The following is a 12,654-nucleotide window of genomic DNA, read 5'->3' on the forward strand; positions in this document are numbered from 1 at the left end:
CAATATTGTGTGTGTTATTAGATGTAATTCCAAATCGCGTTCTCTTTCAGTACTTGCGGGACCCAATTGAGTTTGTGAAAATCCTGCTGACAGAAATCCCTGCCAGTTCATAATCATGGTCCATCGGTGAAAATATCACAGTGTTCAGATGGTGCAGGGAAATAACTAACTTGTTCCTCTCATAATAACTGACACGAGGTCCCGGAGGAGAAGTGTTTCGGTCAATACATGGACCAAAGGCTCTGCAGTCTGCGTTGTCACTGTCACATAAGTTCCATTTATCCCAGGGGCGCACACTGTAGAGTGTGGTGATTATTTTAATGAAATTATTATATCAAAGCCAGACAATGAAAAATGACCCATAGGTCATGTATAATGAGCCACAGAACATATTGCCAATGTTTACCCGTAAGCCTTGTCTTTGGTTTTCTTGAAAGTTAAGTGAAGTAGGAGGTGTAAGCATTCCTCTCTGCTTTCTATTAATACATTACTAAAGCTGTCCTTTTCTTCCAAAGCTACTGTGACTAAGTTGGTAACATGCTCAACAATGCTATCCCCTACAGACTCATCTTATTCTGTCACGAGGTATTTTTGTCCCTCCTTTTAATCGTGTTCCAGGTGCTCCCAAATCACATCATCAGATGGATTTCGTGACTTTGAAGCCCATCGTTGTTGAAATAGGCTACACTGGTCAGGCATCCCGCAGTTCAATCCCATTTAGTTGGGGAACAAAACTGAGTGAAGGAAGAAAAGGGAAGAGGGAGACGTGAGGTGCTATGGCTGACAGTAATACGTTAGCACATTCCAGCCACTTTGCCTTGTAAGCCTCATGATTGACGGTCTCTTGCATGGGGTGTATTATATGCTCCACTTAGATCACTGTTCTCAGACTGTTCATGGTCTGCCTGCACTTTCTGATTCTGTCTCCTCTTTGCATGTGCTCAATAACATGGTACAGAAGGTACTCACTGCTCACGCTTGTTTATGCTCTTTAACAGTAGCAGATGAGATTAACTGCAGCACAAGAACCAATGGAGGTAAGCAACCATGTCGGGACCAGCTCAATACACTATCACCTTTATTACAGTGGACCATTATGACTGTTCATCTGGGTCCATGGGTCAATAATAGAGATTTGAAAAGCAGTCTCACTCCTTCACCATAACCAGCCCATGACCAACTATTATTGGCTGTGTGATCTTGGCACCTTTAGATTCATTTGGACGAGAGTGTTGGTTGAGGTAATTGCAGCATGATCAAAAAAGGGTTTTCATATTGCTGAGAGGTAGTTGCACGGCGCTGAATAGAGACTTGGCAACTCGTGCGGGGACCTGTGCCATTGTGCTCGTTCTGCGGTGCAAAAGAAGAAAACACTCACAATTCCAGCAAGTGTAGAGGGCTTGAGAAAGCCGGGCGATGGAATGGCATTTGCAATAGAGAGACATTCACTGCCATTTGGCCCCTTTAGCTCACTGCAATTGATCCAACATAGTCAGTGTGTTTTGAGCTCTGTTTGCAGCAAATTAGACTGCATTCACTCCATTAAATTAACACAGAATGAGCTGATGACTGGGTTGTTTTTTTGTTTTTTTTTCTTTGTGATTTCTTTGAGCAGTAATTTGAAACTAACTTGCTTCCTGCATCCTGTAGTGTATAGGGATATTTTAAAAAAAAATCATATGTGTGCCCATATTAGGTATGTGACATTACTTTTATATAACAACTTTGTGTATATCTTGCAAAGTTGACTCCAAAAAATATTGTAAGACCCAGGAAAAATGTTTAAAAAAAATATTAAAAGACTGATGGTCAGCAGTGTTGAATGAGAGACGGGCACTGCTAGCTCACTCTAATTGTCAGCTGCTGATCCAGTGGGTCGCCCGGGTTGGCATGAGAATTGCCAGCCTCTGCATATTAATAGCTTAGCTAGTTACATGAGTAGGCTTACTTGGAGAGTGATAAGCAAATATAAAAATAAAATTAACGGGTTGATTAAAGCGCACAACCACAGGACAGTATCAAGCATCCTTGACTGAGATATTAACCACAGGTCTGGGTAATGACCATTCCTTTGTGACACATGTTCAGCGTACGGAGGACGTCCTCTGTCGGGCTAATGATCCACAACTGGCAGAGACATAGGAGCCCGGCCGACCCGGGGATGCCTCACTTCCACCAGGACACCTGGACATGGCCTTCCCTCGACCACCTTGGAGGCTATTTTTAACATAATTACCCTTTTACCGCCCTGCTTAAAGCCCTGACTCTCTGAATAAATTATATGTAATGGAGCCACTGTCTGTACACAGATCTTTACATGCAAGGGCCTGTGGTGAATAATGGCTCGGGAGCATAGTTTTAGCTGCTCTAATTATACTATGGGCTCCTGTCCCTGTAATAACTGCTGCTGATTTATTCATGGAGTTTGCCATACCTCCCCTCTAACATTTAATGGCAATGGATCTTCTCCAATTAACTGTCCTTGCCCTTAATCAGGCTAAGTAACACAGCACATTGACCATTTTTGTCTCAGCCATGACTAAATTCCAGGTGCACTTTCCCCATATTTGGTTTGTCTTTCCTTTTTTGTATTTCATTATGATGATTTTCATTTCTCCTCCAGACGTGTGGGGAGAGACAGACTCATGTCCGTATGCCGGGGGGGGGCTTATGTGTTTTCATCCCTCTGAATAAGAGGGAGATGAGGAGCAGAGCACTGAGGGTTCTGTTGTGTGATAGGAATCGCATAATAAACTGGCATACAGAGAGCTGTCCGTCAAACTCTCCCAGGAGAGCCAGGGCTGCTTCTGACGAAAACAAAGGCAGGTTCGAGACAGCCGGGATCTGTGGCAAACTCTCCCTTTTCTTCGCTCTCCCATTCTCTTTTTCTCTCTGCTTCTCTCGGTCATTCACCGCAATGACTAGAAACCATGGCAAAGGGGATCATGGTGCGGAATACCAAGCGGGAGGATAATTCCCTGTTTCCAAGTACAGCAGATGTCATTTGTGTTCCCTTGAACTGTTGCATCCTGTGCGGCTCTAACTTACAATCCCATTGTGTCAGACATGTACCCTGGCTGCTTTGTGTCCACTGTTGGCAGGCTTTATGCACGAGCTTAAAAAAACACCCAAATTTACGTGACATTTGTACTGGATTGATGGAGTTTTATCCTCAAAGTATGAAATATTACAGCATTTTCCTGCTATGCTGTATCTGCGTCTATGTTTCCTTATAATATATTTTTAGACTGTCCTCTCTTGTCCTTCGCATGATGAGATTACTCTTTCTGAACAAATGAATTACATGAATTTTACTTGCATCCTCTTGATCTTGTAAGGCTTTTTATGCCTCCCTGGCATTAAAATTTGTCATAGTAATCAGAAATGGTCCACCTCCTCTGAGGAACTAAGCAGTAAAATGAATCTTCTGTTCCTGCAACCCGAGAGCTTTTGACCCCGTAGACATTTGTAGTACACAGTAAAGTTTCATTTTACGGTGCAATGCAGCCTGAAGGCACACATATGTGCTCTTCCCACTAAATGGGATCCAGCATTATAGGATTGGTGTTCATTTATTTTGAACGGTGCTTTCAGGATTGAGTCCAGGTTCTCTTGGGACTGGACACTTTTATTAAGGTTGACAAAAAGGAAAGGAGAATGGTGTGTTAAATACATAACAGTACGTTGACTAGTCTGGAAACCCAACACCACTGGCTAACGGCTGACCTTTTAGCCTATCTGACGTCTTTGACACCGGATCTGTAGCCGCCGCGGATGACAGAGGAGCACTGACACTCTCAGTAAGGCTGCATTTGTAGCAAACACAGAAGAAAGACGGATGCCATGGTGATCTGAAAGATGCTAAAAGTAGCATGAACATTTTCAGTTCCTTTAAAATCGTTCAGCACTGCTCTTTGCTACATGTGTCCTCTGCATGTAACTGCCTAGATGAATGTTTGGACTAGCTGGCTAATCACTAGTGAGCTGCTGCAGGTTTGCTTGGTTAAGGGATCAAGAAGAAAATAGCAAAGGCGCTCAGCCAACAAAAGAGACAAGCTGCCATTAGTAAAATTATGATAACAGTATATGCATTCCTGTGTACCCTCTTTTTTTCCTAAGCTCTTGACTCATTCATGCCCTGCCTTTGCAACCTCTGTGTACTGACACGGCTCCATGTTTCCGCTCTCCCATTTCAATCTCTCGTGCACTGAAACAAATGTATTTCAGGGAAGGTACTCCACGCTACAGTTCCAAATTGATTTCTTTCAGTGATGGGGGTTCATTTTCGTCGATTAATCTGTGATTAGCCGAGCAACCCTCCATCCAAAGATTCACTGTGACCACCTAGCTACAATGGGTCTTGCCTCATTTAAGCTACTTTAAACATGTCAAGGATCCTGTTGATGGTAGATGACGGAAGTGTGTGTGTACGTCATGTGTTTGTGTTTCTTGTAACTATTGAGGGGTCCCTGCACGGGGCACACACATACAAATATACTATATACACCCAGTGTTTCTCTGTGTGTTCTATTCAGTGGGAGTAGAGGCAGGAATTTATAGCAACATTTGCTATTGAAGAGCAATAGAGCAAAAATCGCAAAAGAGCTATGGGAGACATTTGTCTGCACCAAATGAAGCCACTGAGGAAACAGCAGCAGACATTCACTACATGTGGTGGGTCTGTATGGTCTATAGGGAGCTGTAAAGACACAGTGCTGCTCTGTCCAGACTTCATTGACATGTGTTATGGCCTCAGAAATTCAGTGAGGCTGCTAAAGTAATTAATTTAACAGTCTGTCTATGACTAGACTGATAGTTTCCTCCGCAGAAGTTTACATCTAACAAGGCTTCACTTGCACATATTCTGAAATCCATCTTGTTACGTTTGACAGCACCGTGCCGCACACTGAATGGAGGTAGAATAAAAGGGGCATAAAATCAACCAGGCTGTTTGTTTACCAACTGGCAGGTAGGGTGAGAGCTCCAGGGAACTGACGGAGGTCCCCTGACAAAATTAAATATCGATACCTAAGTTGTGCTCCACTGACATACCCTAAACAAACCCCTGCTGAGCATTAGAAAAATAATTACAGCTTTTTGGGGCCTGGCTCTAGTGTTGAGGAGGTTGACAGTTGGACATTCACTTTGCTTTCTACACAGTTGGCCTACCGTGTTATCTATTGCCACTTAAGGATATACAGTTAGGGACATAAATATTGGACAGTGATACAATTTTCGCAATTTTGCCTCTGTACACCACCACAATGGATTTGAAATGAAGCCGTCGAGATGTGATTGAAGTGTAGACTTTAAGATTTAATTAAAGGGGTTTAAGAAACTATCACTTTAATAATCGTTAAAGCCACTTTTCTACATAGTCCCTCATTTTCAGATGGTCAAAAGTAATTGGACAAACATAACTAAAAATATAAGGATTATTTTTGATACTTGGATGAAAATACTTCACAGTCATTGGCTGCCTGACATCCGGAACGCATGGAAATCACGAAATGCTGAGCTTCCTTCCTTGAGATGCTTTGCCAGGCCTTTACTGCAGCTGCCCTCAGTTGCTGCCTGTTTATGGGTCTTTCTGCCCTCAGTTCTGTCTTCAGTAAGTGAAAAGCCTGCTCAACTGGGTTGAGGTCAGGTGACTGATTTGGCCATTGAAGAATATTCAATTTCTGTGCCTTGAGAAGCTGCTGGTTTTTTTTTTCACAGTATGTTTTGGGTCATTTTCCATCTGTACCGTGAAGCACCGTCCTCTCAGTTTTGCTGCATTTGGTTGAATCTGAGCAGACAGCATAGCTCTAGACACTTCAGAATCCATCCTGCTACTTCTATCAGCAGTCGCATCATCAAACACCAGTGACCCAGTTCCATTGGCAGCCATACATGCCCATGCCATATCACTGCCTCCACCATGTTTGTCAGATGATGTGGTGGCTTTGGATCATGAGCCGTTCCTTTCCTTCTCCATACTCTTCTCTCCCATCATTCTGGTACAAGTTAATCTTGGTTTCGTCTGTCCAAAGAATCTTGTTCCAGAACTGGGCAGGCTCTTTTAGGTGTTTTCTGGCAAATATTAATCTGGCCTTCTGTTCTGTTAATTCATAGTTCTGTTAAACCCCTTGAATTAAAGCTGAAAGTCAATAGTTCAATCCCATCTTGATGGCTTTGTTTCAAATCCATTGTGGTGGTGTAGAGAGGCCAGACTATGAAAACTACGTCACTGTCTAAATACTAATGTACCTAACTGTACTTTGTCTTACAAGTATGATATACATGTATATGAGCTACCTCTTTCATGTCATAACAGCCCTCCATTGGTATCGTGTCACAATTTACCTGTTAATTGTATTAACTTTGCATAATGGTTATACTTTGTGCGGCTTCCTTTTGTGAAGTAAACAAAGTGGGAGCCACTAGTCTTGTCTCATAAAGACATATCTGTCCGGAAACCGTATTGGCATTGCCCATACTAAGGTTTGTATTGGTACGTGCAGTACATATGATGACATTGTTGTGGAAAGGTTCCATGTGCTAGTTTTGTTCTGCAGGTGGCCTATGTCAACAGATGTTTTGGTGGTTTTCGCCCAAGAGGCTAATCAACATAAGACCGATAACAGATCGGGTTGTTTTTTTCCCCCCTTTTTCTATTGGTACTGCCTTCATGTTGTGGTATTACCTGCAATTGTCTACATGTGAAGCCCCTAGAAAGAGAGAAAACGATTTCAGCTGTAAGATGTTGTTTGTGCTCAGATGAGCTAGTGAATACAAGAGAATGCTGTTGGAAATGAATGGACTTAGATTTGTTTAGTCTACACCCCTCCTTTCGGTTAGAGAAAGAGAAAGCAGAGTGAGGACCACCCATAGGAATAGGTTTAGGTTCACAGTCATTCTGGACATCTTGGGAATTTATAATAGTGTAATACAACACTATAATCACTCTGGTGCTGTTGTACATTATTGTCTGTGACATTTATATGCATTATGTTTCAGCCATACGGAGAACAAAGGTTGAATTATAATTCTCAACAGGAAAATGTCTCAGTGAAGATGTAATGCTCTGTTCTCATTTCACTCACTTCATTGGCCAAGCGTCGGCATCATTTGTTTTTCGTGTTAATTGCCAGACTCACACTTTCTCTTTGCCTGCCAAGTACGGCACATAACATCATCCAATACAAAACTAGTAAAACGTAAATGATTCATTGACATGCAATGAGCTCCCTAATAATAGGCTTTAGGTTGCCATTGTGGGGCAGATAGAGTTAGAGCCATGCACAATTACTCTGTTTTCCTCTGTGACACTGTTTCCTCTTTCCATAGGCTCTGCAGAACAAGAGGTCGGACCCTCGCTGGGCCTGAAAAAGTCGAGCTCCCTCGAAAGTCTCCAGACGGCTGTTGCTGAGGCAACACTGAACAGTGAGATTAACGTCAACAGGTCACGCTCACGGATTGTCAGGGGCCGCGGCTGCAATGAGAGCTTCCGAGCCGCAATTGACAAATCATATGAGAAATCTGGTGTCACAACGGCAGAAGAAGAGAACAGCATGGAGACATGTGAGTGTTTGGATATGAGGTTTTCGTTTATTCGGAGTAGAGACCCATGATAATGTGCCCAAAAGTGTGTCATTATATAATGTACAATGGCAGACATTAGCAGATTATTACAGAGAAATTTAGTTGGTGTGATATAGGCCAACTCAATAATGCTTCCCCAGAGCCTGTTCAAAACAGCAGGATTCACCCCCAAGTAAACTAGGTCAGGGATCCCCACTTGCTTGAGAGATATGTGTGTCACAAAGCACATGTGCAATAGGCGTCTAGGTTACACACTCATTAAAATTCAAATAGTTCATGCTTAGTGGAATTGTTAGAGAACGTGGCAACATGTTTTTCCCTTGAGCTTACATACTCTTAAAGTGCATTGCCATGTTTTTCAACATAGTGCATGTAAGGAAAAAATTCTGTCGCTTACTCACATACATTAGGGTCCTATTGTGTCAATTTTATACGTCATATGTATGTGTAATTACATTCACTGCGATTAAAAATGAAATATATGTCTTTGCTTTAGCCTGTGGTAGTTAGTTTTGGCACGTAACCCTTTACAACTTCGCCAGGTTTCCTTACATTCCTTTTCCTGCATACCTGACTGGAACAGGAAACCAAAATTACCTTACTTTATCCTTAACTACGAAGTCAAGGAGAGAGGAAGAAGAAAGACATGCCACCTTCCGTTTGAGTGGATATATCCATTCCTACTTGGTGTTTGATGACAAAAAGACATGCATTGGATATAGAGAGACAGCCGTCTTATGTTTTTGCGACAGGTAATAAAACTGCAACACTACAAGAGTAATCACCAGATATAAATTTCCATTCACCATCAAAGGATTCCATTAAAACAGCTGGGGAACATTTGAAAAAGAAGGAATTATTTGCCTGAAACGCTTTGTCCTCATAAGCTCTGTCGGCATGCCACTAAATACAGTCTTATCTCGGCAAAGAAAAATGGGGAAAGCAGCCGATTTCCCCTGCTGCGGTATATTGCATTCTCCCTCATGATATTCAAATAACTCTGTTTTTCAATTTAGATAAAAGCAGGCAGTCTGTGCTCGTCACTGAGGTTAATAGTCAAAGTTGACAGATAAGCCTCTGCCTTCGTCTGCTCCCAGACTTTTATTTACATAAAATAAGAATGTGGAATCACCTAAAGAAAATGTGTCCCCAAAGATATCCTGTTGGGCAAAATGCACTTCCCCTTGTGCTTCTTCGTGTTGCATCGTTTGAGGAAATATAAAAGAAAAAGGAAAATCTGTAGTATAGGGCATAAATCCCTTCTTTACTTTTTTATTTTACTGTGTCTGTCATAACCTTCACTGATAGGTCAGCTTGAAGCTCCTTGATTGTTAAAGCAGTGAAGGTTAATGGTATAGTTTCACGAAAGTGACAAAATGGTTGCTGTGGTTGTTTGTCTCTTTAAATTATCCTTCAGGCTCCCGATGCTTTCGTCATTGCTCCTGCTGTCATTTGAGATTTTAAGCCAAGTCTTTTTTTTTCTTTTCAGTTCAATGAAGTTGGTACGGGTTGCGTCGCTTTTTGATTTCCGGTGATAAAGGCTTTTGTCTGGTTTTGTGATAGGAGGTCCCTTCTTTTTCCGTATTGCTTTATTTGAAAGACTCAAATAGATACACACGTTAATATACACATTTACAGGCGCACATGGCCACTGTCCTCTGGGTGACTCTGGATTACAATATTTAGTTAGTTATCTGCAGATTGCCTTTGTTAAGCAGCAGCAACATTAGCACTCATTTAAATAGCAGGATACCGCTCAGAGCTGCTATTGGCTACTGTTGCTCTTAAGTGGATGATAAGCAGGCAGCAGATTGAGTGATAAAACTGATACTCATCCAGAACCTGCTCCCAAATTTATTGAGGTGGAGAAAAGGAAGGGAGGGCCCACATGTGGCAATGAACCGCATAATGAGCAGCTTTAAGCTGCCAGTTCACTCTCTATTCCTGCAATACAGTGCCTCGTGTTGATATTCCATTTCAGTAATTCCCTCCGAGATGGCAGCTGAAAGAAATAGCTGATAGCGCCACAGATCACAAGAGAAAACAAACCCCACTGTTCATCCTTGAAATGTGAATCCAGCAGCTCCTCCCTCCCGTAGACTGTCTCATCCCGTATGCCAAAAATCCATCATGGTCTTCCCTCCCTCTTCTTTCCTCACGATAAGCGCTTTTTCTCTCCTCCATCAAAGGCAGAATTTAGACAGCAACGCGCAAGACTGTAATAAGTTGTAATCTGAAGGACATCTACCTCATGCCTCAGAACCAGAGATATAGCGTAGACAGGAGCTATGCCGTTTGTGGAGCACACCACATTTGCAATTAAGATCCTCGGGAGCCTTTTTCAAGATTATTTAAATGTATAATTACTGACAGATTAATTACATTTTGCACATCAGTTCTGATTAGATGTGATGGAAACTTTGAGTTTAATCAACCCTACATCTCCTAAGGAGTTTGGTCTCAATTTAAAGTCTGGGTTGAAACGAGTCCAGATGTAGATTAAGAACAAGATTCATATGACAATCAGTACAACTTCCATTATTTGGTCGCATCACTTTTATATGAAATGCAGCAGCAAAGGGCAAAAGTAGATAGTTCTCTTCTGAGCTGTGTGCAATGCACACACTTGAAATAACTTTAGGCTTTCAGCTAAGTGAAAATGTGTTCAACTTAATACTATTCTCCCAGGGTGTAAAGTGTAAATATATTCTTCTCTAATGAGACGAATGAATTCAGCTTGTTTTGTTCAAAGCTGCTATACCTTGTGGGACACAGCTTTTCTTTTAATGGTTTAACTGATGTTACATCAGGAAAGAAGTGATTCTTTATAACTGTTTTTTTTTTTTAAAAGTGCTGTTGTTGTGTGCTGATTTCAAATCTGGCTTCTGTGATCTATGGAGAGTCAAGTGGAAGTTAAAGTTTTTGTCTGCCTTTACTGACTCATGTTTTATTTTTCTTTCTCTCCCTATGTTTGTGTGTGCTATACTCCTTCCCTCTCAACATATATATATATATTTAACCACTTCTCCATCCCCTTGTCTCCTCACTCCAGTGGACGAGGATACAGAGGGAAGTTCCCGATCAGGTCGTGAGTCGATGTCCACCAGCGGTGACCTCATTGTGGGTCCTGGGCTGAATGGCAACCTCTCCAAAGATGACAGACAGAAAGACTGGGACAAGGTTGGCGGGAAGGAAAAGAAGAAACCTGAAAGGGATAAAGAGGAGAAAGACAAGGACAAGATGAAAGCCAAGAAAGGCATGCTGAAGGGCCTGGGCGAGATGTTCAGGTAAGAATGAGATGGAGCTCAGCTCAAATTCCTAAACAAGTCCTCCCCTGTGTAGCCCCGAGCGCTACGTGCTATCTGCTTTATTTAATTCCACTCAACACGTTCACCGCTGGATCATACAAATTTTGAATGCACTCTCTGGATGTTGTCGGTGCTAATCAGAGACCCCTCTCCTTGAACCCTGTGAGATGGAAGGATTGGCTGGAGGAGGGGGGTGGGGGGTATCGACCTCGAGGGCCTCTGGCACTTTTGCACTAGATTATTTTTAATAAGGGCAACATGTTTTATTCATAAACCCATGTGCGCGCTCCCTCCTATCCAAACACGCTCAGCATTTGTTAACCAGAAGACAATGTTCCGAGCCCACACGGGTGCTAATGCGGGAGCTGTGATTTGGTGCAGGGGATAAAAGACCTTTGGAGATGAGAAATAGACTGCAGGCTGGAATCGTTGCCTGCGATTGGTATTTTCAGTGGCTGTCTCATCATGCGCTCGCAAAGTTTTGGAGGCAAACTACCTTGGGAGGCCAAGAGAGGTTCCACGGCTCTGCTCTCAACAGCCCATAATATTCATCAATTGAAAAAAAATGTTCACAAGCAAAAGATGCAATATCAGTTATTGAATTTAGCAACTCTCACACCTGCTGTAGGTCTGAAACATAGTGTTATCATCTCATATGCCCCAGGAAGTGGGAGGCTAGGTCAAACCAGACACCTCTACTGGCACATTCTGGGGTTGTTGGCTTCGCAATCCAGCCTGGGACATGATACAACTGCCACTGAGCGCTGATGGGCGAAAACCCCACAGTAAAGAACTTATGTTACTGTGGACCATACACTGTGTACACAGGCAATAGTAGGGGAAACATGCAAAGAGACTCAAGATGAAAATAAACATCCTACGGGTATCCATTCAGTATCTCTGCCACAAGGAAAATTAGTGGGGGAGTCATATTAATTGTTTCCATTCTGTGCACATTTAAATATTGCATAAATTAATGGTGGAGGCAGTGCAGGCCGTTATCGTGCTGTAAGTTGTTTTCATGTGGATTAGTTTAATGGGATTAGTTAGCGTATCGCGGCGCACGGCTCAGTAATGAACAATAAAGACGACAAGTGTGTTTTGAGGTCAAGATTGAGGAATGCGGGGAGCCTGCTTATCTTCCATTATTTTCACTGTTGTGTTTTTTTTTTTTTTTACTGGCTTTGCATCCTGTGGTGTAAATGCATAATGACTCATACAGGCTCACATTCTGTTGCACACCAGGTGTGAGCACATATGCGGAGACACACTCGTTCACAGGAGTACACACAGAGAAATAGGCTGGTTCAGTAAATGAAAGAGGAAATTTGACACTTTGCGACATACAATCAGCGCCATTGGCAAACCTCTCTGAGTGGCTATGTGCTCGTCCCGATAGGTGGCTGCCGGGTGAATTTAGACGTGCATGCAGGTCCTCGGCATGCCATCCTCAGCCTCATCATCGCTCTTCATTGTCTATGATTGCCACTGCCTCTTAAGAGTTGGCCTGTGGCAGGCCTTGCTGACACTCTCCCCTGCTCCATGCATTTACCAGCAAGCCCTGTGCCTCCTGAATGCAAACAGGCAGCCTCCTGAAGCAGCATGTCTCTCTGACTCCCAAGCTTTGTCTTTCCTTCTTCCTGCTGCTCCTACTCCTTGTTGATACATCAAACATTTTTCTACTTAAAACTGTGACAGCTCTCACACCCACACATCTACACTGTCCTTTTCTATTCTCTCCCCGCTCTCTCACAATCAACCT

The 12,654-nt window shown here is 42.6% G+C and overlaps 1 protein-coding gene across 5 annotated transcripts in view; it reads left to right on the top strand.

The window, feature by feature from the left end:
- Positions 1-12,654, top strand: part of LOC120790065 (partitioning defective 3 homolog) — a 320,005-nt gene that overhangs the window by 212,026 nt on the left and 95,325 nt on the right. For 4 of the 5 annotated variants that reach the window (XM_040127335.1, XM_040127337.1, XM_040127336.1 and 1 more), the window contains exons 18-19: positions 7,330-7,563; positions 10,637-10,871. In XM_040127335.1, the coding sequence (XP_039983269.1) occupies positions 7,330-7,563; positions 10,637-10,871 (469 nt within the window). Of the gene's footprint in view, positions 1-998; positions 1,038-7,329; positions 7,564-10,636; positions 10,872-12,654 lie in introns of all 5 variants that reach the window. The other variant, XM_040127340.1, reaches the window with a different exon arrangement.

The sequence above is a fragment of the Xiphias gladius genome, chromosome 5 (assembly GCF_016859285.1).
Source record: "Xiphias gladius isolate SHS-SW01 ecotype Sanya breed wild chromosome 5, ASM1685928v1, whole genome shotgun sequence".
Lineage (NCBI taxonomy): Eukaryota > Metazoa > Chordata > Actinopteri > Istiophoriformes > Xiphiidae > Xiphias > Xiphias gladius.